The 27,982-nt window shown below is 43.7% G+C and overlaps 2 protein-coding genes across 2 annotated transcripts in view; one reads left to right on the plus strand and one right to left on the minus strand.

Moving 5' to 3' along the window:
• Positions 1–14,536: 14,536 nt before the first annotated feature.
• Positions 14,537–27,900, minus strand: LOC110489323 (uncharacterized). Its single transcript, XM_036970871.2, has 7 exons — positions 27,321–27,900; positions 26,800–27,003; positions 24,289–25,378; positions 21,928–22,654; positions 21,534–21,784; positions 18,287–18,466; positions 14,537–17,410 (listed from the first exon to the last, which is right to left on the minus strand). The coding sequence occupies exons 3-7, from the start codon at positions 25,030–25,032 to the stop codon at positions 17,201–17,203; spliced, it is 2,112 nt and encodes a 703-aa protein (XP_036826766.2). The 5' UTR covers positions 25,033–25,378; positions 26,800–27,003; positions 27,321–27,900; the 3' UTR covers positions 14,537–17,200.
• The window catches only part of LOC110489308 (voltage-dependent calcium channel gamma-6 subunit), a 45,371-nt gene continuing 32,985 nt past the window's right edge, over positions 15,597–27,982 (plus strand). The window contains exon 1 of the mRNA XM_021562021.3: positions 15,597–15,679. The gene's annotated coding sequence lies outside the window, so the exon portion shown is untranslated. The remainder of the gene's footprint in view (positions 15,680–27,982) is intronic.

A 27,982-nucleotide genomic window follows, 5' to 3' on the forward strand; every position in this document is an offset into this window, starting at 1 on the left:
GTTACTTTTCTTAGCAGGTTAGGAGAGCATTTTCTCTGACCCTAACCCTTTTCTTAACCTTAACCTAATTGGATAGACCATAAGCTGTTTTTAAAAAAGCATGTTTAAAAATCGAACTTTTAAAAGTTCATATTCTGTTAACTCGTACCCAAATAATGTGGTTGAACCCACATCAAACTTGTATCTCAAATAAGCGGTCTACTTGCATGAATATTTTTAATGACCGGTATACGCCCACACCATTCCAAGCTGCTTTTTAGACTAGATACATTGATGCCTCTCATGCAATTCAAAATATTTATTGAGGACTTATTTGTTGAGGAATGTGATTGTTTTTCTTGAATGTGTATGTCATTTTGTATTTTTGTATTCCCTTGTATTTTATATTTTGTAAAATGTGTGAAATTGCAAAATGCAGGGCTCCATTGTGAAAGAGACCTTGGTCTCAATGGGACTCCCTGTTGAAATAAAGTTCAAATACAATGACATAAAAATGATATTTTTCAACTTTTAACCATGTTTTGAGGCCTTCAGTGTTTGTTCACAATTACATTGTTTACAAACAATGGAGTAAAACAAGCTTATATTTTGGGGTTCTGATAGGGTATGACAGTTGAGCTCATGAGGCATTCATAAGTTACAATGGCTTCACAAAGTATTCATACCCCTTGACTTATTCCACATTTTGTTCTGTTACAGTCGGAATTCAAAATGGATTAAATATATTTTTCTCTCACCTATCTACACACACAATACCCCATAATGACAAAGTGAAAACATCATTTTTTTTGGTGCAAATGTATTGAAAATGAAATACAGAAATATCTCATTTATTTATTCACACCACTGAGTCAATCCATGTTACAATCACCTTTGGCAGCGTTTACAGCTGTGAGTCTTTCTGGCTAAGTTGATAAGAGCTATGCAAACCTGGATTGTGCAATATTTGCCCATTGTTGTTTTCAAAATTCTTCAAGCTCTGTCAAATTGGTTGTTGATCATTGCTAGACAACCATTTTCAAGTCTTGCCATAGATATTCAAGCAGATTTAATTCAAAACTGTAACTCGGCCACTCGGGAACATTCACTGTCCTCTTGGTAAGCAACTCCAGTGTAGATTTGGCCTTGTGTTTTAGGTTACTGTCCTGCTGAAAGCTGAATTCATCTCCCAGTGTCTGGTGGAAAGCAGACTCAACCAGGTTTTCTTCTAGGATTTTGCCTGTGCTTAGCTCCATTACGTTTATGAACAATTACAAACCTACACATAACATGATGCAACCACCACTATGCTTTAAAATATGGAGAGTGGTACTCAGTAATATTGTTGTATTGGATTTTCCCCAAACATAACACTTTGTATTCAGGACAAAAAGTCAATTGCTTTGCCACATTTCCTGCGGTATTACTTTAGTGCCTTGTTGCAAACAGGATGCATGTTTTGGAATATTCTGTGCGGGCCTCCTTCTTTTGAATTAGGTTAGTAATTGTGGAGTAACTACAATGTTGTTGATCCATCCTGAGTTTTCTCCTATCACAGCCATTAAACTCTGTAACTGTTTTAAAGTCACCTCATGGTGAAACCCCTGAGCAGTTTCTTTCCTCTCTGTCTCTTTGTAGTGACTGGGTGTATTGATATACCATCCAAAGTGTAATTATTAACTAAACCATGCTCAAAGGGATATTCATTGTCTGCTTTTTAAAATATATATATTTTTATCTACCAATAGGTAGTGGCGTGTATTCATGGTTGCCAAGGGAAGCCAGGATTCCCCCAAAAAGCTACCAATTAAAAAATAAACAAAATAATGTATCTTTCGTCTCTGTGTTTCATTAATTTCCTTCAATTCGCAAGAGGCTGAATGTACACTAAACAGTGCCTTCGGAAAGTATTCAGACCACTTCACTTTTTCCACACTTTGTTACGTTACAGCCTTATTCTAAAATTTATTAAATAAAAAATTTTCCTCATCAATCTACACACAATAACCAGTAATGTCAAAGCGAAAAACAGGTTTTTAGAAATGTTTAAAACAAAAACAGACCTTATTTACAGAATAATTCAGATCCTTTGCTATGAGACTCGAAATTGAGCTCAGGTGCATCCTGTTTCCATTGATCATCCTTGAGATGTTTCCACAACTTGATTGGAGACCACCTGTGGTCAATTCAATTGATTGGACATGATTTGGAAAGGCACACACCTGTCTATATAAGGTCCCACAGTTGACAGTGCATGTCAGAGCAAAAACCAAGCCGTGATTTTGATGGAATTGTCTGTAGAGCTCCTGGACAGGATTGTGTCGAGGCACAGATCTGCGGAAGGGTACCAAACATTTCTACAGAATTGAAGGACCCCAAGAACACAGTGGCGTCCATCATTCTTAAATGGAAGAAGTTTGGAAACACCAGGACTCTTCCTAGAGGTGGCTGCCTGACCAAACTGAGCAATTTGGGCCTTGGCGAGGGAGGTGAACAAGAACCCGATGGTCACTCTGACAGAGCTCCAGAGTTCCAATCAGGCATCTATGGTAGAGTGGCCTGATGGAAGCCACTCCTCAGTAAAAGGCACATGACAGCCCGCTTGTAGTTTCTCCAAAGTTACCTAAAGGATTCTCAGAACATGAGAAACAAGATCCTCTGGTCTGATGAAGTCAAGACTGAACTCTGGTCAGGATTGAGGGCAATATGAGCGGAGCAAAGTACAGAGAGATCCTTGATGAAAACCTGCTCCAGAGTGCTCAGGACCTCAGACTGGGGCGAAGGTTATACCTTCCAAAAGGGCAATGACCCTAAGCACACCGCCAAGACAACACAGGAGTGGCTTCGGGATAAGTCTCTGAATGTCCTTGAGTGGCCCAGCCAGAGCCCGTTCTTGAACCCAATGGAACATCTCTGGAGAGACCTGAAAATAAATGTGCTTCAACAAAGTACTAAGTAAAGCGTCTGAATACTGATGTAAATGTTATATTTTTTAAATCTATTCTGAATAGATTTTTTACAACACACCTGTTTTTGCTTTGTCATTATGGGGTATTGTGTGTAGATTGATAAGGGGAAAAAAACGATTTAATACATTTCAGATTAAGGCTGTAACGTAACAGTGTGGAAAAAGTGAAGGGGTCTGAGTACTTTCCGAATGCTCTGTGTAAGCAAAAGTATGTGGATACCCCTTCAAATGAGTGGATTTGGCTGTTTCAGCCACACCGTTGCTGATAGGTATGTAACATTTGAGTACACTGCCATGCAATCTCTATAGACAAACACTGGCTGTAGAATGGCCTTGCTCAAGAGCTCAGTGACTTTAAACGCCGCACCGTCATAGGATGCCACCTTTCCAACAAGTCAGTTTGTCTAATTTCTGCCCTACTAGAGCTGCCCCAGTCAACTATAAGTGCTGTTATTGTGAAGTGGAAACGTCTAGGTGTCACACCCTGGTCGAAGTATTTTGTGTTTATCTTTATTTATTTGGTCAGGCCAGGGTGTGGCATGGGTTTTTGTATGTGGTGTGTATGTATGGGGATTGTAGCTAGTGGGGTGTTCTAGCTAAGTCTATGGCTGTCTGAAGTGGTTCTCAATCAGAGGCAGGTGTTTATCGTTGTCTCTGATTGGGAACCATATTTAGGCAGCCATATTCTTTGAGTTTGTCGTGGGTGATTGTCCTTAGTGTCCTGATGTCATTGTTCTGTGTTAGGTTACACAGGTATAGGCTGTTTCGGTTTTCGTTAAGTTTATTGTTTTGATAGTGTTTGTGTTTAGTGTGTTACTTCATTAAACATGGATTGCAATAGACACGCCGCATTTTGGTCCGACTCTCCTTCTCATCAAGAAAACCGTTACAGAATCACCCACCACAAAGGGACCAAGCAGCGTGTCAACAGGCAGGAACAGCCCAAAGTGGAGTACAGTATGGACTATACTTCTTGGGAGGAGATAGACAGGTGGGCGGTCGACCCAGGGAGAGTGCCGGAGCCCGCCTGGGATTCGATGGAGCAGTGCGCGGAAGGATATAGGAGAATGGAGTTTGCGAAGCAAGCAAGGCGGCGCGGACGGAGGCCCCATAGTCAGCCCCAAAAATTTCTTGGGGGGGGGCTCAGGGAGAGTGTGGCAGAGTCAGGAGCCAGACCTGAGCCAACTCTCCCTGTTTATCGTGAGGAGCCAAGGAGGAGACCAGAACCAGAGCCGGTGTTGGAGGTGAGCGAAACAGAGACTGTGAAGGAGTTAATGGGGAAATTGGAGGAGAGAGAAATGAGGGAGTTGCTGTGTTGGTGTTTTAAACATGGAATTCGCCCGACGGAGCGTGTCAGGGATTTGATGGCACCTGGGTCAGCGCTCCATACTCGTCCTGAGGTGCGTGTTAGTCGGCTGGTGAAGATGGTGCCAGTCTCACGTACCAGGCCTCCTGTGCACCTCCCTAGCCTTGCACGTCCTGTGCCAGCACCGCTCTCAAGATCTCCAGTACGCCTTCACGGTCTAACCCATCCTGTGCCACCTCCACACCCCAGCCCTCCGGTAGCAGCTCCCCGCACCAGGCTTCCTGTGCGTGTCCTCGGCCCAGTACCACCAGTGCCAGCACCACGCATCAGGCCTACAGTGCGCCTCGCCTGTCCAGCGCTGTCGGAGCCCTCCTCCTCTCCAGCGCTGTCGGAGTCTCCCGCCTGTTTAGCGCTGTTAGAGCCTTCCTTCTCTACAGCGCTGCCGGAGTCTCCCGCCTGTTCAGAACTGCCAGTCAGCATAGAGCTGCCAGTTAGCATAGAGCTGCCAGTTAGCACAGAGCTGCCAGTCTGCAAGGAGCTGCCAGTCTGCATAGAGCTGCCAGTCTGCAAGGAGCCGCCAGAGCTGCCTGTCTGCAGGATGCCGCCAAAGCTGCCAGTCTGCAAGGAGCCGCCAGAGCTGCCAGTCTGCAAGGAGCCGCCAGAGCTGCCAGTCTGCAAGGAGCCGCCAGAGCTGCCAGTTAGCATGGAGCAGCCAGGGCCGCCAGTCAGCATGGAGCAGTCAGGGCCGCCAGTCAGCATGGAGCAGTCAGGGCCGCCAGTCAGCATGGAGCAGCCAGTCAGCATGGAGCAGCCAGTCAGCATGGAGCAGCCAGTCAGCATGGAGCAGCCAGAGCAGCCAGTCAGCATGGAGCAGCCAGAGCTGCCAGTCAGCATGGAGCAGCCAGTCAGCATGGAGCAGCCAGAGCTGCCAGTCAGCATGGAGCAGCCAGAGCTGCCAGTCAGCATGGAGCAGCCAGAGCTGTCAGTCAGCATGGAGCAGCCAGTCAGCATGGAGCAGCCAGAGCTGCCAGTCGACCAGACTCTTCCAGATCTGCCAGTCGACCAGACTCTTCCAGATCTACCAGTCGACCAGACTCTTCCAGATCTGCCAGTCGACCAGACTCTTCCAGATCTGCCAGTCGACCAGACTCTTCCAGATCTGCCAGTCGACCAGACTCTTCCAGATCTGCCAGTCGACCAGACTCTTCCAGATCTGCCAGTCGACCAGACTCTTCCAGATCTGCCAGTCGACCAGACTCTTCCAGATCTGCCAGTCGACCAGACTTTTCCAGATCTGCCAGTCAGCCAGGATCTGCCAGATCTGCCAGTCAGCCAGGATCTGCCAGTCAGCCAGGATCTGCCGAAACCACCAGCCAGCCAGGATCTGGTAGATTCATCAACCTGCCTGAGCTTCCCCTCAGTCCCGAGCTGCCCCTCAGTCCCGAGCTGCCCCTCAGTCCCGAGCTGCTCCTCAGTCCAGTGGGGTTCTGGGTGAGGACTACTAGGCCATGGTCGGCGGTGAGGGTGGACTATCCAGGAACGCGAGGAGGAGGGACTAAGACATTGATTGAGTGGAGTCCACGTCCCGCGCCGGAGCCGCCACCATGGACAGACGCCCACCCGGACCCTCCCTATTGTTTTGAGGTGCGTTCGGGAGTCCGCACCTTAGGGGGGGGGGGTTCTGTCACACCCTGGTCGAAGTATTTTGTGTTTATCTTTATTTATTTGGTCAGGCCAGGGTGTGGCATGGGTTTTTGTATGTGGTGTGTATGTATGGGGATTGTAGCTAGTGGGGTGTTCTAGCTAAGTCTATGGCTGTCTGAAGTGGTTCTCAATCAGAGGCAGGTGTTTATCGTTGTCTCTGATTGGGAACCATATTTAGGCAGCCATATTCTTTGAGTTTGTCGTGGGTGATTGTCCTTAGTGTCCTGATGTCATTGTTCTGTGTTAGGTTACACAGGTATAGGCTGTTTCGGTTTTCGTTAAGTTTATTGTTTTGATAGTGTTTGTGTTTAGTGTGTTACTTCATTAAACATGGATTGCAATAGACACGCCGCATTTTGGTCCGACTCTCCTTCTCATCAAGAAAACCGTTACACTAGGAGCAACAACGGCTCAGCCACAAAGTGGTTGGCCGCACATGCTCACAGAAAGGGACCGACGAGTGCTGAACTGCCTAGCACGTAAAAATCGTCTGTCCTCGGTTGCAACACCCACTCCCGAGTTCCAAACTGCTTCTGGAACCAACGTTCTCTGGAGTGATGAATCACGCTTCACCATCTGGCAGTCCAACGGACAAATCTGGGTTTGTTGGATGCTCGACTTGCCCCAATGCATAGAGCCAACTTTAAAGTTTGGTGGAGGAGGAATAATGGTCTGGGGCTCTCAGTGAGGTTGAATAGAAGCTGTAGGAATTCCTGGCCTGGAGAAAGAGAGAAAATGATGAATAGTTACAATTGGAAATGTTTGCATGCCTTACTATTAGTCCATGTGCTTGGTTATTCAAACTTTGTGGAGCAAACTAGAATATCAGTTGGAATTTATTTCCATATCTTTTTCAAGGAGGCTCAAATACATTCATATTTTGTTTTGTTTTCTGTACATCTCTTCTACTTAAGCCCATTCTGGGTTGCTTACTTCGGTCATATTGTGCTACCTCTAATATCTCCAAGTGGGCAGATAAATAATCATTTGAGAGCCTAACCGATGTACATAGTTTCATCTATATTATCGGACGATATTAGCCTTTTACCGACATATTGATATTGGACGATGATTCCACCGATAACCAACATTCAATAAATGGGATGGAAAAAAGTGAATCTCATGCTTATCTGAACACAAGGGCCCATTCTCATTTTCATCATTGCCACAATGTAAGAAATCAACATTTGTGGCAATTTAGGAGAACCTGGTGTGGAAAAATGTCACTTTAATTTCCCTGCTGTAAAAACTAAATCGGCAAATATATCGGTATTGGTAAGTTTTGTCCCACAAAAAAATATGAATCGTTATCGGACCCCAAAGAAAACATATAGGTTGGGCTCTACTTTCTATGAACCACCAGTGTTATTAAGTGTTAGTAGTACTTGTATAGGATATACGCCTATAGCATGTCTCATAGCAAGTCTAACAATTCACTATAGAGTGCTAGAATCACTTTAAGAAAATGGGTGAGAAACAGAATCAATTAGAACCAAAAAATTATATTTCAGAATCCCCAAAATGTTGGTAAATTAAATTGGATTTCAAATCTGTACAGGAACTTCCTCAATACATGGTAAAATTAAGAGGGAAAACAACAGTGTTCCATTGGTTGTTAAGTGTCAATGGTCATACTGTATCTCACAGGACAAAGCACCCGAGCAAAAGAAACAGCGCCCCTCTGTCTCAGTATGTGTAGCGTATCTACAGTTGAAGTAGGAGGTTTACATACACCTTAGCCAAATACATTTAAACTCAGTTTTTCACAATTCCTGACATTTAATCCTAGTAAAACATTTACCGTCTTAGATCAATTAGGATCACCACTTTATTTTAAAAATGAAATGTCAGAATAATAGTAGAGAGAATGATTTATTTCAGCTTTAATTTCTTTCATCACATTCCCAGTGGGTCAGAAATTTACATACGCTCAATTAGTTTTGGTAGCATTGCCTTTAAATTGTTTAGCTTGGGTCAAACGTTTCGGGTAGCCTTCCACAAGCTTCCCACAATAAGTTGGGTGAATTTTTACCCACTCCTCCTGACAGAGCTGGTGTAACTGAGTCAGGTCTGTAGGCATGCTTGCTCGCACACACTTTCTCAGTTCTACCCACACATTTTCTATAGGATTGAGGTCAGGGCTTTGTGATGGCCACTCCAATACCTTGACTTTGTTGTCCTTAAGCCATTTTGCCATATCTATGGATGTATGCTTGGGGTCATTGTCCATTTGGAAGACCCATTTGCAACCAAGCTTTAAGTCTGATGTCTTGAGATGTTGCTTCAATATATCCACATAATTTTCTTTCCTCACGATGCCATCTATTTTGTGAAGTGCACCAGTCCCTCCTGCAGCAAACCCCCACAACATGATGCTGCCACTCCCATGCTTCACGGTTGGGACAGTGTTCTTCGGCTTGCAAGCCTCCCCCTTTGTCCTCGAAACATAACGATGGTCATTATGGCCAAACAGTTCTATTTTTGTTTCATCAGACCAGAGGACATTTCTCCAAAAAGTACGATCTTTGTCCCCATGTGCAGTTGCAACCCGTAGTAGTGTGGCTTTTTCATGGCTGTTTTGGAGCAGTGACTTCTTCCTTGCTGAGGAGCCTTTCAGGTTATGTCAACATAGGACTCGTTTTACTGTGGATATAGATACTTTTGTACCTGTTTCCTCCAGCATCTTCACAAGGTCCTTTGCTGTTGTTCTGGAATTGATTTGCACTTTTTGCACCAAAGTACGTTCATCTCTAGGATACAGAACGCATCTCCTTCCTGAGCGGTATGATGACTGCGTGGTCCCATGGTGTTTATACTTGCGTACTATTGTTTGTACAAATGAACGTGGTACCTTCAGGCGTTTGGAAATTGCTCCCAAGGGGGGACCAGTCTTGTGGAGGTCTTGGCTGATTTCTTTTGATTTTTCCATGATGTCATGCAAAGAGGCACTGAGTTAGGTAGGCCTTGAAATACATCCACATGTACACCTCAAATTGACTCAAATGTTGTCAATTAGCCTATCAGAAGCTTCTAAAGCCATGACATAATTTACTGGAATTTCCCAAGCTGTTTAAAGGCACAGTCAACTTTGTGTATGTAAACTTAGAGTTACAGTGAATTATAAGTGAAATAACCTGGCTGTAAACAATTGTTGGACACAATTGTTGGGAAAATTATTTGTGTCATGCACAAAGTAGATGTCCTAACCGACTTGCCAAAACTATAGTTTGTTAACAAGAAATTAGTGGAGTGGTTGAAAAACGCGTTATAATGACTCCAACCTAAGTCTATGTAAACTTCCGACTTCAACTGTAGCTAGATGTAGTATGCTAATGTTAACTAGCTGGCCTGACGTTTCGTTGTCCACAGGCTAGCGAGCAAGTATTTTAGCCAGGTAGCGTAGGACAACTGTATGACAGAGTCATAGTCCATGTAGGCAACATGAAAGAGGAGGATGGCAGTTGCATTTCTTTAAAAGTAGGGGGAGTCAAATGTTTTCTCTACTTGCACGGGCACGCACACACACACAAATCATTTCCATGGACATCCACATTGTATTTAGTTTACATTGATTGGATTAAATAGCTTTTGGTATCTTTTAGTTGTCACTGTATTAGACTAAGCATAGGTGATTAGATTATGTTGAAATGGTGCTGGAATAGTGGAGGTGTCTCTGTGTTTTTTTGCGACTTCTGGTAACTCTCCGTGGTTCTAAATGAATCGTAGTTTAGTAGTCTGACATTTTCAGAACCATTACCTTGCTTGACCATTGGGTGGCAGGGTAGCCTAGTGGTTAGAGCATTGGACTAGTAACCGGAAGGTTGCAAGTTCGAACCCCTGAGCTGACAAGGTACAAATCTATCGTTCTGCCCCTGAACAGGCAGTTAACCCACTGTTCCTAGGCCGTCATTGAAAATAAGAAATTGTTCCTTACTGACTTGCCTAGTTAAATGAAATAAAAATAAATGCTGTGAGTAATTGTTTGTTATATGCTAAATGTTTTGTTGACTTCACCGGACAGATTTTGCTCTCCGATTTTGTAATGAAACAAATGTATAGTGGAATTTATTCTGCCACTGTGTCTTCTTATTGTCTCCTTAGGCCTATAAAACATGGTGTCACGGCATATGAACTAACAGGTTATATCACAACACACAGGTTGTAATATGGCATTTTTTTCTATTTGTCTTTCTTCCTCCGGTGTTTTTACCCACACACTGCTACTTCCAATAGGTGCCCTTCTTTGCGAGGCATTGGAAAACATCCCTGGTCTTTGTGGTTGACACTGTGTTTGAAATTCTCTGCTCGTCTGAAGGACCTTACCGATAATTGTGTGTGTGTGGGGTACAGAGATGAGGTAGTCATTCAAAAATCATGTTAAACACTATTATTGCACACACAGTGAGTCCATGCAACTTATTATGTGACTTGTTAAGCAAATGTTTACTCCTGAACTTGCTTAGGCTTGCTGTAAGAAAGTGACCAAAATCCATTTTAAATTCAGATTGTAACACAACAAAAAAATGAAAAAAATCAGGGTCCCAAGAATCAATGGGTTTATAGAATTAATTTAAACGTCCCAAAATGGATGTAGGCTAGCAATTTTACGGCAACTTTATTTTCAGTTGTAGATACATTGCATAATTACCAATTAGGCCCACAAAAGACACATTGGATTTTTCATGCTGACTGTGGTTACCCTACCCCTACCCTAGGACCCTAACCTCACACTATCTCAGAAGAGGAGAGGAGGGGAATTTCACTGCACGGTGCCCTGGGTCCTCTCACAGATGGTCTTCAGGCTGTTCTTACACATGGTGGCGTACCAACCGGCCCTATGGCTGTCTCCTTGCGACAGCCGGGCACACAGCTCTCCGGTGTCCCCCTTCTCTGGCTCGTGATACCAAGAAATATCCCAAAACCTGTAGAGGTAGGAATCTCCATCAGTTTGACTTTTTTTTAAAACAAAATGACCATGTACATTTGGTTACTCTGTCAAATAACCATCAATGCAGAATAATGCATCAGGTACTTATAGGAAATGGACGGGTGGCAATAAATATGCTCTCTTCATGACCTTAACTAGGGACCTCATACAGTAAGTATCCTCATCTGATACTGTCATTTGAGGTAATGTAATCACAGTAATACAGTCTCGAGTCTCGATACAGGACACCACGCCAAACGAAATAATTGAGATCCAAACTCAATTTTCTGGATGATATTTCTATCCATTTACGGGACTTTTTTTTTTTTTTTTTTAGCTCAAGACTAACTTCACAGGCAAATCTTCTGTAACTATAAGTTTCCCTTTTTCCACCGGGGAGTTGTCCACCCAGTGCCAGCCCCGCCTGGGTTACTGTTCTTCAAGCCGATCCAGTAGGAGTCTCCCTGGCTCAGCTCCTTGGCTCTCTTCCACGGGAAGATCTGAGAAAAATGCAACACTCAGATGGAGGCCTCAAATAGACACGACCCCACATTTTCATAGAACTCCTAAATCTATTATTAACTTTAACTGAGGGTGTCAAATGTGATGTATTACACAGTGAATGCAATGAGTCTAAACATTCATGACTGACCTTATAGATTATGTTCGTGTCTGTGTTAGGTCCACTGTATACTGTATAAAGGAATATCACAGCTTTGAGTGATAGGGCAGCCTATATATTGCTAATATTTCCAATTAATTCTCAGTAAATCTCAGTTCTCTATTTACCTCCAAAGCTCAGGACCTTTTGAGGATTTCGATTTGTCATGATATAGGTTCTAAACCATCTCTTGATTCAAAAGGGATCCACATTTGAAATGCAAATTAATACAGAATTGAGAAATAGGCTACAATGCAGTCCTCCAAAGAAACCTTAACGTATGCAGGTATCATTGGGTGATGGGGTTCATGGCTCTTTCATACTTGCTCCTCCTCACTCTTCACCATGGCAAGGTTGCCCCCTACAGACAAGCAGTGGTACTGGCTGGAGATGCAGTTCTGTCTCTCCTGGGTGTAGAGGCAGCATCTCTCCCCAAAAGACTCCCATCCCTCTGGGCACGGCCTGCACTCACGCTCTATGAAACAAGATTACGCCAGAGGTTACTCAGGGGTAATGGTGAACAGGGGTGAAACAGGTTCCCTATGTAAAATAGGTTTTTCAATCTCTGTATCATCACCTGTATAAATACAATATTTCCTAAATATATCAATAAAAAATACTCTTAAAACCATCAAGCGGGGATTGTGTATGGTGCTACATGTCTACATCTGATACTAGCTAAAGTGATGCTGTTATTAGGATGCCAGGCCTAGCGCATAGGCCTAGTGTGATGCTACCCAATTTTCACGACTCTTGTCATTGTCAGCCATTTTGACATTTTAAGTTGATCCTGGTTATCCTTCATCATCTTTTCTCTGCCTGTCCATATATTTAACAGTTTATTGGATTAGAGTATTTTTCCCCCCCAGATAAAAACAACCTAAATGTCTGTGCTCACCACTGGGGGTGGTGACAGGACTGTACAGGTTGAGTGTTGGGTACTTGTGGAAGAGGAGGATGTAGGAGTTGTTCAGGGTGTTCAGCTTCTGAGTCAGGTCTTTGAGTCTGACCCCCGCGACCCCTTTGCCATGGATACAAAAATAGTGAGGATGAGGTAGCAGAGAGAGCCAATTAAAAAGTAAAGTTAGGGTTAAAACCTCAAGTCTTGACCGTCCATAACAATGTAAATCAGTGGACTCCTATTTCTGACCCCTGAATCTTTTTAATAAAAAAATATGAGCTAATGAAACTCACAGTAGAAGGTCTGTAGGAGTGGGGCCACAGTCAGCAGAAAACAGCAGGGCAAGGTCACTTGATAACTGTCTGTACTGTGTATGCCACCAATCTGAGAGGGGGAAATATTTCAGCCACATACAGTAATGTCAGTATAAACATGATGCATACTAAAAAAGTATAGCATTATGCTTTTTAGACATCAAACATGCAATAATCTGAACTTGATCTTGATCTTATTTCTTTGGATAAAATGTGCTATAATTTTATGATAATGGGATCACCTCTCACTGTTGACCCCTCCATCTTTTTAGGGTGTAGCTGGCCCGGTTCAGACGCCCCCATTCTCTCCTGGTCTTATGACTCCCATTCCCCCAGAGCAGTGGGAGACTGCTGGAGGCTGAAAATAGATCCAGCTCTCATGAGTTCCAATTCACAAATGAGCTTTGAGACAGTATGTCACCCTTAGCTTCATGCAAAGTACATTTGATAGCAAAACCTGTCAGGCTGGAGAAGTTTTGATTATGACCAAATACCCTTATTCAATTGTGTTGTTTGTGGACAACTTTATGTAGCTTGTTGTGACATTTCTGTTTAGAATATGCGTGGTTGCCCAGGGCCCGGTTACCCAAAAAGCATCTCAGGATCCTATGGTTCTAAAGATGAGCGTAGCCTTAAGATGTTTTTTAGGAAACCTGGCCCTAGTCTGTTAGTGTTGTCCTGGTCAGACCAATTCAATATGGCACCCAGTATAAAGATGTCAGCAAACCGTATCTAGGTCATAACGGAACGCAATGTACAGCCCCAAGACTTCTATTCAAATGCCCTCCGTGCTTAGATAACTACTATTGTTTTAAAATGCATTGCGTATCTATACTTTGACACCTACAGTGTTGCCAGACATTCCCCTTCTCCTCAATAATCCATAGTAATATCTGCTTCAACCGACGCGATTTATGTGCTATGTTTTGCTTTGAAGAGGACCCATTTCTAGGCTGTGTGAGAGTCTTGTTTTGGCAAATGAGAATCCCCAGCCATTTAAGACCGGCAGCAACAGGATTTGAATTCTTCCAACTGCACGCACCCCCTGCACTCTTATCATCTCTGTTCTCAACACAGGCAAAAATCAAGGCACACACAATTCCTGGGTGGTTTGAAAGTGCTATTCAACAAAAACATAGTGTACAGATCCGAGGCTAAGTTACTATTGTGACTCAATACAGGCTACAGCTGTAGATTAGGCCCTGTAGCATTGCTATTGCTGTTGCATATTCCAAACCTAGCAGATATCATGCCCAAGCATGGCCAAAAGTACATTTATTTTCATATTTGTTAGATGATATGTGATTTCAACCGCTGATTGCTGCTTTAAAAGCATACAAAACAAAGCCGCAGCATTCTGACTTTGACTTGTGTTGTGGCTGTATGCCGTCATGACGATATAGGCTACTGAACATACAGAACACCCTCTTGTGGCAAACAAGTTGGACTCACTGAATAATTCTAATCATGAGTCATGCTGCTGTTTCCTTTGTGTGTAGCTCCCACCCATTACCCCTTTGGTGTTCACAGATCTGTAAAGGGACTGGATAAGTGTAAGCAACATAGCAGTAGCTGCCCTTCACAGTATGCTACATGTTGGGATTTTTTTACCCTGTGATGGCTGGTGTGGGTGCAAGCTTTTGCTCTATCCAATCAGTAACACATCCGATTCTACTAATCACAGTTTTAACAAACATTATTTGTCTTCATAAGACTGACCACCAATGAAAGAAAAGACATGAAATACCCGTTCATGAAATATGCAATAATATTCACCAGAGTTAGTCCATTTATTTCTTGTTTACGTTTTACGATCTTATAGTTTTGGCTTACATACACAGGAAAGGGACTTTTTGAACAAATACACAGACATGAATAAATAAAAGGTTGTTCAATATTTACAGACAAGAAAAACTAAGCTATTGAGAATTTCTTTATATACAGATAAAATGCATACCAAAGGCGAGATTATACAAACTTTATAGAAGCAACATAGATTCTGATGGTGAAACTGCATTCAATGCTATGTTTAAACTGCATTTTATCCAATTGTATTAGCATTCATTAATCAATCATCTTTTTCAAATGTAATGAATTAGAAACATACACACAAAATGTCGGGAAACATTACATACATTTAGCCCACTATCAGGAAAATAAACTGGAGCATGGGTTTTTTAATGCTCATCTTGGCATTATAAACTCTTATAAAACAATCCACACCACTATGTCCTCTCACAAAGGTGCATGAACAAATATTTACAAACATACTGTAATGGTTGTAATGATTATTAGCAACAAGGGGCTATGTCCAGCCAAGGTCTGTACTATCACCATGGCAACAACAGACCCTTTTACCAAAGATTTTTTATAACTAGCCCAAGATAGACCAGGGCCTTTTATTTTCAATGGGAGTAAATGAATCATAGTGGGCAGAACCAAGCAAGAATATGGGCAGAACCAAGCACTAGCTAGCGAGATCCTATTGGCGAATTCTAGTTTTTATTTGCATATTTACATTAGGGAATGTCTACTTTGTGAAGTGTGCAATAACTAAATTCGCCTTTTGCACTCCTAAACAATACAGTTTTTTGAAACTTTGGCAAAGGGTAAAGTTTACAAGACGTTGTCCACTCTGTTTGTTACAGATTACAGAAAACTGTATTGAGTTCAAATGTTTCATCAAGGAAAGAATTAGCAAAATGTCAGCCAAAATCCATCTGGCTCCATCTTCTCCCAATGCCAGCCACTGGGCTTCCTCTCATCACCATATTTGGTAGTGAGTGGAAACAGCAACCGGATGCTTTACATTTATCCATCCGGTGAAATATCTGGCTCAATGTTCTGTGCTTTTACAATCAGTGTTCACGTGAAACAATGAGACGATAGACAGTCCGAACTTAATACACTGAAATGGGGGTAAGTGAACTAATAAAATAAATTCCTCATTTGTATGCTGTACAGACAGATAAGGGATGGCCATATACACTGAAAGGATAGATAAGGAAAGGATGTGTTGTGTACAATAAGTTATACTTACCAAAAATGTAATGGTGTGTATTTGTTTATGCAATTTCACAGTTGATATTCAATACATAGGCTATATTTTTCAGATTTGTATAAGCATTTTACATGCATTAAAAACACAAGACCCAACTAATAAAAAGCAACAGATTTTTTAGAGCATTACATTTTTGTTTCCAAGCTGTTTTGAGTGCATGTGTGAATTTAGCCTATTTGAGAGCATGTGTATGCTACTGACAGCACATAAATAGTCTGGATCTGGGTCAGAGCTCTACTTGTCAGGTAAATCCCACTGTAAGCCACAGGTTACCATGGAGATGTCAGCATTACCTTAGAACTCTTGACAGCCAGTTAACCTGTATTTATGCGGGCACCTGTCCACAAGTCAGACAGTTGACAATGTCAACTCTGCTGTTGCATAAAACCTGGCAGCCATTTCAGACACACTCATAGAGATACGTCGAAACCAAACCCACAAGTTTTGCTGTGTTAAAAACAGACATTCCAGCTTACAAAATGTCCACCTTTTTAACCTTTTATTAAAACACACGTACTTACAAAAATATGTTTCCGCAAACAGACAAAGCAAACTCCTTTAACCAAAAGCAGAGCACCATCAGCTTTTGTAGAGCTAAGTTCCTGTGAAAAATCCAGTGGAATGTTGATCAGTTGCATGTGTACACAACACAGTGGTAGAAAACAGGCCTCTAAAATCTCTGGTAGAGTCGGGACAGGCTAAAAGCCTAAAAACAACATCCCTAGAGGAGCTCCTCCCATCTTCATGTTCAAAAAAAATACTACGTAATCCCTCACATTCATCACATTCAACCATCAAATCTTTATCAATGTCTTCCAACTCATACACTTGCCATCTGCAGGGCTCTGTTTTCAGTGCCTTTATTTAGGTTGTTCATTCCATACTGTCCAAAGTTGGTTTCTGAGCATTCTACCTCAGTCCTTTCCTTTTCATCACTGGTATTATCCTGCTCACCAGTCAAAAACAGAAAGACCAACAAATAACACCTGGACTATTGTGACTTTGAGAACCATATCCAGGCGTAATACGTCCCAGAAAAAAAGGTTTTGATTCTTTGAACACCTGACTGATGAAGGGCTTTGCTAAGGCCGGGCCATACATGGATGGACCCATCTAGAATCCTATTACCTGTACTGGATCTCGGGAGCAGCAGTAGTCATGACCAGTCGGTTATATCCAGCCGTTGCTCTTTTAAAGTCCTCTCAGTTCCTCGGCCCAGCGAGGTGGAAGGCAGAACAGAGAGGAAATGGATGGCAAAAATAGCAGAATGTCTCTGCAGCGTAGCGCACAGAGCCCTTTCTGCCACACCGTACAGCTGGTTGACTGACATCATGGGCTTGGTGATCAGACATTTTTAATGAGGCAGAGTGGGGAAGTGCTTAGTGGCAGGGGTCGAAGGGGTATTTGGTGACCCCACCGTGAAGCTCAACCACTGCCTCTGTCCAGGTGATGAGGTCACCGGCCATGTGACCTCCACAGGAAGCCTGGCTGTAGATTTCATTGGGCGTGAGAACGCGGGACCACAACTGGAGGTCTGACATTTCGCCCACGAAGGACTGGGTGGCGTCAAATCGGCCACCTAGGGCATCCTGTTAGGAAAGCACAGCATTATTATTAAGTGTAAAGGCCCACAAAACATGAACAAGAACAATCTATCCCACAGTAAACGATGAAGACGCAATTATTTAAACAGATATCTGAGTTTTTCACCTTTTAATTCCTTTAAAACAAGGTTGGTTAGTCACTAACAATGTTCTAAAACTAGGCAGTTCAGATCAATCAACCTTTGTTCTTAAAACCTTCTCATGACCTAGTGTCATGTTAAGGTTAGGCTTAAGGGGAAGGTTTAACTAACATGCTAAGTAGCAAAAAAGTAGTAAGTAGTTGCAAAATTGCTAATTAGCTAAAATTGTCCATGATGATATTCTAACACGCAACCTTTGTGGTTGATAGACTTTTGCATTATATGCCCACCCATCCCCTATCCACCCCTACTAACCACCCTACTTTTGTTTTAGCCTTAAGTAAACTTCTGTCTAATGTAACCATACCATACATATCATACTAATTTGGGTGTCCCCGGATTTACATTTACTATCTTACGTCTAGTCTTTGAGACCAGGCTGGAATCTCTTGTCTAGAGAGACATAGAGTTCTTACATTCACAGTCACCAATGTACTGATTTCCAAGCTTAGTTTTTGGCAATAGCCTGTGTCTTCTCAGGACACAACTAGACGATAATCCGCTTTAACATGATTGTATTAACAGCTTTTAGTGTTTGCGAATCCTAAAATCAGCAAACACACACTGTAAGTGTGACAAGTAATTCCCTGCTGGCAACATTTTGTGTCAGCTGTGGGATCCAGTACTGCTGTTTAGAAATGTACAGTTCCTATCCCAGCTTTTATATGTTCTTCAGAACTTTGAGTGGGAAAATTCATAGAAATAAAACGTAGAGTTGTACCTGTTCCTGGCCCAGAATAAAGACTCCACCAGGCTTGATTGGATGCCATGCAGATAGATTCTCTCCAGATCCCCTTTTTACACCGTCCTGGAAGGCCTCCCAATGCCCATCGTGTGTCGACCATGTCACGCACAGATGTTGCCACTTCCCATCCGTCATTGCCATGGGCAATGTCACTGCCTGTGCAAAGAAAATAGATTATAATTAACTAATTGCATGATTGGCCAATTGATTGATTGATTGATTGGCTTAACCCGAAGAGTCTAAACAAAAGATTTCCGTGAGTAAAAAGAGCAAAGTCACTGCCTGTTCGGAGAAAGAGAGATTATTACCAGTTTAATTGACTGTCACAGAACAGGATATTAGTGTCATTGTCTTGGGCATTTAGAAAAATGACACCTTCAGAAGGTAAATTAAACACAAATGTTGTCTTTTTTTAAGGGAGATATTTAGTAAAAATTTGCCAGGTTTTGTGAATAGGTACAAATAGCTCACCAATTGAAATGCGATGGCCTTCTTTTATTTTGTGTCATATCCTTCAGGTGCTATAGCTAGGCATCTCCCAGGTTTAACCACCAAATCCCCCCTTGTCTGGGAGAAACCCTGAATCATGCTGAGGTATGGGCCCAGACCATGTGTCTATCCCCATGTCCACCCTCTCATTAGACGTCCCTTCACATGACTGTGCTAGGTAAGCTGCTTGCCCTCTGTGGTCTTATGCCATTAGGGAGGATGATAAATGAAGACAGAACCAATGTCTCTCAGGAGGCAAAACTAGGTGAGAGCAGGCAGCAGGTGAACTGTAACTGCCTCCTGCCTCGCTCCTTGAGGACAGGAGATAAATCAAATTCCGGTGCCTGATCGGATAAGAGTGGAGTCACCTGACACTGAGGTGTAGTAAGCTTGCTTGCCTTGAGGTGATTGATTTTCCACTTGTGCTGCCAATGGGGCAACTGACTGATAACATAAGCGACGTCTTATTTAAAATTTAGATTAAAAATGGTGAAACACTCCTTTCTAAATTATATCAAATCAAATCAAAGTTTATTTGTCACGTGTGAATACAACAGGTGAAATGCTTACTTGCAGGCTCTAACCAATAGTGCAAAAAAGGTATTAGGTGAACAATAGGTAAGTAAAGAAATAAAACAATAGTAAAAAGACAGGCTATATACAGTAGCGAGGCTATAAAAGTAGCGAGGCTACATACAGACACCGGTTGTTCAGGCTGATTGAGGTAGTATTTACATGTAGATATGGTTAAAGTGACTGCATACATGCATATATGATAAACAGAGAGTAGCAGCAGCGTAAAAAGAGGGCTGGGGGGCACACAATGCAAATAGTCCGGGTAGCCATTTGATTACCTGTTCAGGAGTCTTATGGCTTTGGGGTAAGAACTGTTGAGAAGCCTTTTTGTCCTAGACTTGGCACTCCGGTACCACGTGCCATGCGGTAGTAGAGAGAACAGTCTATGACTGGGGTGGCTGGGGACTTTGACAATTTTTAGGGCCTTCTTCTGACACCGCCTGGTGTAGAGGTCCTGGATGGCAGGCAGCTTAGCCCCAGTGATGTACTGGGCCGTACGCACTACCGTCTGTAGTGCCTTGCGGTCAGAGGCCGAGCAATTGTCGTACCGGGCAGTGATGCAACCATGTTGCAGCTGCAGAACCTTTTGAGGATCTCAGGACCCATGCCAAATCTTTTTAGTTTCCTGAGGGGGAATAGGCTTTGTGGTGCTCTCTTCATGACTGTCTTGGTGTGTTTGGACCATTCTAGTTTGTTGTTGATGTGGACACCAAGGAACTTGAAGCTCTAAACCTGCTCCACTACAGCCCCGTCAATTAGAATGGGGGTGCGCTCTGTCCTCCTTTTCCTGTAGTCCACAATCATCTCCTTAGTCTTGGTTACGTTGAGGGATAGGTTGTTATTCTGGCACCACCCGGCCAGGTCTCTGACCTCCTCCCTATAGGCTGTCTTGTCGTTGTCGGTGATCAGGCCTACCACTGGTGTCGTCTGCAAACTTAATGATGGTGTTGGAGTCGTGCCTGGCCATGCAGTCGTGGGTGAACAGGGAGTACAGGAAGGGACTGAACACGCACCCCTGTGGAGCTCCAGTGTTGAGAATCAGCGTGGCAGATGTGTTGCTACCTACCCTCACCACCTGGGAGCGGCCCGTCAGGAAGTCCAGGATCCAGTTGCAGAGGGAGGTGTTTAGTCCCAGGGTCCTTCGCTTAGTGATGAGATTTAAGGGTACTATGGTGTTGAACGCTGAGCTGTAGTCAATGAGTGGCATTCTCACACAAGTGTTCCTTTTGTCCAGGTGGGAAAGGGCAGTGTGGAGTGCAATAGAGATTGCATAATCTGTGGATGTGTTTGGGAGGTATGCAAATTGGAGTGGGTCTAGGGTTTCTGGGATAATGGTGTTGATGTGAGCCATGACCAGGTTTTCAAAGCACTTCATGACTACAGACGTGAGTGCTACGGGTCAGTAGTCATTTAGGCAGGTTACCTTAGTGTTCTTGTGCACAGGGACTATGGTGGTCTGCTTGAAACATGTTGGTATTACAGACTCAATCAGGGATATGTTGAAAATGTCAGTGAAGACACCTGCCAGTTGATCAGCACATGCCCGGAGCACATGTCCTGGTAATCCGTTTGGCCCTACAGCCTTGTGTATGTTGACCTGTTTCTAGGTCTTACTCACGTCGGCGTGATCACACAGTCGTCCGGAACAGCTGATGCTGTCATGCATGCCTCAGTGTTGCTTGCCTCGAAGCGAGCATAGAAGTGATTTAGCTCGTCTGGTAGGCTCGTGTCACTGGGCAGCTCGCGGCTGAGCTTCCCTTTGTAGTCTGTAATAGTTTGCAAGCCCTGCCACATAAGACGAGCGTCGGAGCCGGTGTAGTATGATTCAATCTTAACCCTGTATTGATGCTTTTCTTATGTGTTTGATGGTTCGTCGCAGGGCATAACAGGATTTCTTGTAAGCTTCCGGGTTAGAGTCCCACACCTTGAAAGCAGCAGCTCTACCCTTTAGCTCAGTGCGAATGTTGCCTGTAATCCATGGCTTCTGGTTGGGGTATGTACGTACAGTCATTGTATGACACATCACATTATGACACATCACAGTAGGAAACCTTATAGTAGGAGAGTGTATGTGTGTAAGAAGTGAGGACAAAGATATAGATCTTCACAAATTGGTCACTAGGGGCACAACGTGAAAGTATGTAAAATAATCAATCACCTTGTCGTTGACCAGTAGTTCCATGGGGTTGTTGCCCCATTCGATCAGAACCAGTTCGTTGGCCTGTCCCGGTACAGAGTAGGAGAAGGGAGTGCCGAGGCCAGGCCCTGATCCCCCTTTTATCCAGAGGCAGACAGTGAGGGCGAAGATTTCGTTGAGTAGGGTCCTCTTTATTTTTCCATATATGTAGTTAGTGCGCATAGGGAAGCCAATCTGGAAAGCATCCGGACTCTTTGGCTTTTTCCGGGTACCTGTTAGGGTACAAGACAGCAAAATATGAGCAATGAACAGCCGATACAGAGTATTTGTACCTGCAAATACAACTCGGCATGCATGATATAACTCGGAAAATAGTATGCAGTGTCAAAGTGGGTTCTTATCAGAGTTTCAATACCAGGGTCAGTGTTCCTGTGGTTAAGGTGGCTCAGCACAGTTTCAAGCTTGTTGTGTCCACGGCCAAGAGGTCTTGGAGCCGGCGGCTTGCTGTTATAGGATGGACGAGGATGATGGCCATGGTCGTCGTTGCCATGGTGACCATCGTCACTGTGACCGTTTCCATGGTGGTCATCATGGTGGTCATCGTGAAGATCATCATGGTGGTCATCGTGGTGAAGGTCATGATGGTCATCATGGTGTTCGTCATGACGGTCGTTGTGATGGTCATCATGGTGTTCGCCATTGTGGTCGTTATGGTGGGTGTCATGGCGGCCATGGCTACGATCATAATGGCGGTCATAGTGTCGGTCATGGCGACTGTTTTGACGGTTGTTGTGGCGGTTGTTGTGGCGGGTGGGGGTGGGGGTGCGGGTCTCGTGGTGGTCATCATGGTGATCGTCGTGGTGACTGGGTCCATGGTGGTCATCGTGGTGGTCATCGTGTCGATCATCATGATCGGGATCGGGTCCATGTTGGTCATCGTGGTGGTCGTCATGATGGTCATCGTGGTGGTCGTCATGGTGGTCATCGTGGTGGTCGTCATGGTGGTCATCATGGTGGTCGTCATGGTGACCATAATCATGATGCCCACCGTAGTGATTGTTGAGCTGCTTCTCAAGTGCATTGATTTTGCGTTGCAGGAGGTCTCTCAGTGAGCTTGAATAGGAGCTGGAGGAATTCCTGGCCTGGAGAAAGAGAGAAAATTATGAATAGTTACAATTGGAAATGTTTGCATGCCTTATTATTAGTCCATGTGCTTGGTTATTCAAACTTTGTGGAGCAAACTAGAATATCAGTTGGAATTTATTTCCATAATAGGACTTTTTTTGTATTTGTTTACCACTTTTTCTCCCCAATTTCGTGATATCCAATTGGTAGTTACAGTCTTTTCCCATCACTGCAAGGTAAAGAGGTAAAGGTCGAGAGCCAAGCGTCCTCCGAAACACAACCCTGCCAAGCCACACTGCTCGCTTAACCCGGAAGCCAGCCGCACCAATGTGTTGAAACACTGTACGGCTGGCGACCGAAGTCAGCGTGCATGCGCCCGGCCCGCCACACCCTCCCCTAAGCGATGGGACAAGGACTACCCGGCCGGCCAAACCCTCCCCTAAGCCTGACGATGCTGGGCCGATCGTGTGCCGCCTCATGGGTCTCCCGGGCCCGGCCGGCTGCGACACAGCCCGGGATCGAACCCGGATCTGTAGTGATGCCTCTAGTACTGCGAAGCAGTTGACAGTTGAGCCACTCGGGAGGCCAATCTCAGCTGAACTGTCTTTGTCTAACACCCTCAAGACATTTGGTAACACTTTCTATGAACCATCAGTGTTATTAAGTGTTATTAATGCTTGTATAGGATATATGCCACTGTGATGTCTTATAGCACGTTTGTTTTGGTAACACTTTATTTTTAGAGCCTGACCGATATATATAGTTTCATTATTCAGTAAAGGGGATGGAAAAAAGTGAATTGCATGCTTATCTGAACACTAGCGTCCATTCTAATTTTCATTGTCACAATGTAAGAAATCAACATTTGAAGAAATTTCTTGGACAATTACTCTTTTGGATGGAAATTTAGGAGAACTTGGTGTGGAAAAATGTAACTTTTCAATTTCCCTGTCGTAAAACACTAAATCGACAGATATATTGGTGTTGGTCAGTTTTGTCCCACAAAATATCTGAATCGTTATCGGACCCCAAAGAAAACATATAGGTTGGGCTCTACTTTCTATGAACCACCAGTGTTATTAAGTGTTAGTAGTACTTGTATAGGATATAAGCATGTCTCATAGCAAGTCTTACAATTCATTATAGAGTGCTAGAATCCTTTTAAGAAAATAGGTGAGAAACCGAATCAATTAGAACCAAAAAATGATCTTTCGGAATCCCCAAAATGTTGGTCAATTAGTTGGATTTTGCATATACAGGAACTTCCTTGATTCATGGGAAAATAAAGAAAAAAAAGTTGGTTGTTAGTGTCAATGGTCATATGTCATACAATCACTCAACAAGACCTTCTCCTAGGCTTCATGAATTCCCATGGGATCAGTGCAATATATCCTCAAGGGTGAGAGTCAGGATAATTAACTAATCAACTTAGGTCTTCCTACGCATGCACATGGATGGAGCTTGGGCTCTAGGCCACTGATATCCTCACGGCGTGAGAGAAAGCTGGAGCACCCATTGTCGTGCTTCATTTCAGGTCAGTAGCGAGACACAGTGCCCCGTAGTGACGCATAAGATAACCTAAATTCACACAAAGGACCAATAAGCTTCCTATCCCTCTTCCTACTCAACCTTTGTTGTTGTTCCCACTGACCTGCAAGTTCTCCAGCCTCTCCTTGAGTGTCTGTAGCGTTTTCCTAGTTTTCTCAGGGGAGAAGGCCCCATGCTTGCTTCCAGCGTTGTCCTTCCCTCGGTGGTGTGGGTCCGATCGATGTCCATTGTTCAGTGGGTAGTGTGGATCCCCGTGGTGGTCAGCATCATGGTAGGCGTGGTGCGAGCTCGGGTGATGGGTGTTGAGACGTGGGGGTCCATGGTGGTTGTCGTGATGGTCATCATGATGACCAACCCCCCGGCCAAAGCCCTCACAGAGGGTCAGCTTGGCAGTCAGTTCCCTGATCGTCTCCCGCTGGTCTAAGATGGTCTCCTTTTGCCGCACCAGGCTCTCGCGAAGGTGCAGGATGGTGGATTTGGCCTCGTCTGATATTCCTATCCCCATTCCCATCGACCTCCTGCCGTTACCATTGGGCGCCCCTGCAGCAGGTCCATGATGCCCATTACTGCTGGGTCTGTCGTGGGCAGGTCCGTGTGCTGCCCCGCCTAGTGTGAAGCAGCTGGGGTCTGCATCCGCTGGAATCGGGGTACAAACAAACTTTGGCTGGGCTCCATAGTCATAGTCTAATCCCGGCAAACTAACAACAGCCATCGAGGAAGATATGAGAGTATAAAGGAGTAGATAAAAAAGAGGCAAAGAGGGTAGGATGAAAACTGGGAGTACTCCACTCCAACGCATTTTCACTTTAGGCAAAAGCATCAGGGGTGGAATGGCGTTGTCGGGCATATTTTCGTTCTCTCCTGTCAAGGGAGACTGTCCTTCCACGCTTTATTTTTGGTGTTATGTATACCACGAGTAGAGGTCATTTGGAGCGGATGGCAAGCTGATTTGACACATGGCAAAACAGTCCAAAATCCCCTGTCCAACAGGGTAAATTCCTTCAAGAAGTGTTCCAACACGCAGGTCCTCGTGCCAAAGTCCTTTGTGCCAAAGTCCGTTTCCTCTGTTCAGGGAAGAGGGGTCTGCCTCCAGGTGGTCCCTCGTGGCACAGCGTGCCTCCTGTGTTCGGCAGCCAAAAGAATCCCTTTATAGCCGGCTTCTATCTATCCGTGAGGGCCGATGGTGCTTCCATCTGGAAGGAAAAGACAAAGGCGATAAGTCATAAATGTCATGGGCACTTTAAAAGCTTAATTGGAAATATATTTTTTTAAGTCTTGAGAAATGCTGTCACTTCAGTGAGTAGACAACTGCAACATACGAGGGCATGATCAGAAGTACATTGATATACTGAACAGTACAGAGCAACAGGATGGCGATGACAGAACTCGAGCAGAGCAGCGGTGGGGAGTAATGGAGCTAGGGTCATAAACAATTAAACTACAATTATTTAGTCAATCAGTCACCGCTATTGGTTTTCAATGAGCCAGCAATGGCCTTCAGTGAATGATGCCAACTGCATCAACTGAGAACCCCCCCTGGGCAGTGTAATCAGATTACAAGGCAGTCATCAGGATGCAGTTAAATGAATGATGGTTTTCATTTTAATGTGGACAGGCAGGCAGTTTACTATGCAGGGCTAGGAGGTTATTCATAGTGGAACAACAGGGGAACAGTTGTGCGAGACAAGGGGCTGTCACCGAAGAAGCTACATTGAAAGAGCCACAAATAATGCCAGTGTGATTGAGGTGGTGTGTACAGACTAGGATACAGTAGCACCGTAGCCCTGAGTTACAATGTACAGTAATGGAAAGAACTGCTCTTGACCAGGGATATAGTAGGTTGTTTATGCACATGTTTATCTGGGGAATGGCATTTACTGACCTATCACGCAAAGTTAGCATTGTTAGCGTTTATATGTTATTCCTAATCAGAGATTGTATTTCATCAAACCACCTAAATGACTTCAGCAAACATTCTAAGAGTAGGTATAAGGCCTCAATTAATCCAGCACTTCCTGAATAGGAGGTCAGACAGAGAGTGAGGCAAAACCAGGAGAAGGTAACAGAGAGCACAACGACACTTTCTTATAAGGCTCTTACCCATCCCCATGGCTATCATCAAGTCACCACGCCTACCGATAGGCCTACTTCTTAAAATATAATCCCCAGTCCTATATTTTGATGAGATTTATACATACAATATAAATGTCAATGTCAAGTTGGCAATTCTTTATATCAGCAAGCTATATTTCTATCTACAGTGTATTAGACAAATAATGTGTTTAACTATTTTCCTTGCTGTAAATTTACAGCAGTAAGGAAAATAGTATTGTAACATACATCTCTGCTGTAAAGCAAAATTACAGTATTAAGTTTGGTGCCTGTATAATGCTGTAAATGTAGTAAAATTCTCCCTAAAATCTAAATGTAAGAAAAATAAATGTATTCAAATTGGTAAAAACATTAACAAATCAACAACAGAATTGACAATAGAAGTAAGAATTGTTAAGATTTCTAACCAAATAAGATCATCATTACAACACTAATTTTAAAACTATATTGTGTGGGGGAGAGAATGAGACAAAGAGAGAGAGGAAGATGGAGTTAATTGTACCCAAGATGGAGATTGGGTACAATCCTAGATCCATGGTCATCAGAGCAACTATTCAGGGTAAGGGGGTTTAGAGGCGCTGAAACACACAACGGAACAGTTTGGACTGGAGAGCAGATAGGAGAGAGAAGTCAGCCCCGCATCAGGTGTTCCTCATGGGGCTCCGTAACAATCATCCTCAGTTCTGATTTGTCAGCTCTTCTCACCCTAGGACAAGCATAGACAAATTAAGAATAGAATGAGAGGCAAAGAGCACCAGAGCTGTTACTCTGTGGGTAAAAAGATAGGTGACAAGGGACATATCAAGCCAGTGTCGTGTGTGTATGTGTCACAGGAGGTTGGTGGCACATTAATTGGAGATGACGTGCTCATGCTGGAGCCGAATCAGTGGAATGGTATCAAATACACCAAATACATGTTCTCCATGTGTTTGATGCCATTCCACTAACTCTGTTCCAGCCATTGTTATGAGCCGTCCTCCCCTCAGCAGCCTCCACTGGTGTGTGTGTGTGTACTGTACTTACCTCACTAGAGGTCTTCATTCAAACTCAGTGAGCTCTTGGAAGAATGGGGCAAAGTAGGGGTTGACACATCTTCAGGATTCATCATCTTGGGTTGATTCCAACCTGTACAGCCATATATCCAATTTAGTTTATGAAATCAATTGAGCTATTGAACAAATACAAATAAGACAGCTAGATACACCTACCTCAAACCCTAGCTAACTAATAAAACATTGCTATAGCCTACACAACACCACAGGTGATTGTACCAGACTCAAAACATTTTCCTTTATTTCTGTGCCACTTAATGTTTGTATACTACTGGTAAAGTGAACAGGTTTAGCTAATACTGTAGCATTATGGAACAATGTTGTTGAGAGGTTGTACGGACACGGACGTGTCACACGGTTGTGACAGCTAAGGAGGAGATGGTCCCGGTGTTGTTGTCATTCATGCTCTTCCCCCTAGAGTAGACTGTATCACGATGACATCTAGATGGCTACCAATATTCGTTATTTCTTGTGTAGACTGCTATCCTACTTGAAATCTAAAATATATATTTTTAAATTGGCCACGTTACTAGCTACCGCCGGCGACACTGTGATAGAGCTGCCCAGTGGAAGCACCTTAGGTCGGCAGGCACCTCGACACAACACCGGTGCACTGGTCATTCTCATTGGCTT

Source organism: Oncorhynchus mykiss, chromosome 30 (genome assembly GCF_057628025.1).
Source record: "Oncorhynchus mykiss isolate SJ-2025 chromosome 30, ASM5762802v1, whole genome shotgun sequence".
Taxonomy (NCBI): Eukaryota; Metazoa; Chordata; class Actinopteri; order Salmoniformes; family Salmonidae; genus Oncorhynchus; species Oncorhynchus mykiss.

Bases quoted from the DNA above. Each gene is read 5' to 3' on its own strand.
- LOC110489323 (XM_036970871.2), bottom strand. From the start codon at position 25,032: ATGCCCGACAACGCCATTCCACCCCTGATGCTTTTGCCTAAAGTGAAA. The intron at 21,785-21,927 runs GTATTGAAACTC...GTACCCTAACAG, and splicing joins CCACAGGAACACTGACCCTG to GTACCCGGAAAAAGCCAAAG. The intron at 18,467-21,533 runs GTGATTGATTAT...TTCTTTGCACAG, and splicing joins AACTACTGGTCAACGACAAG to GCAGTGACATTGCCCATGGC.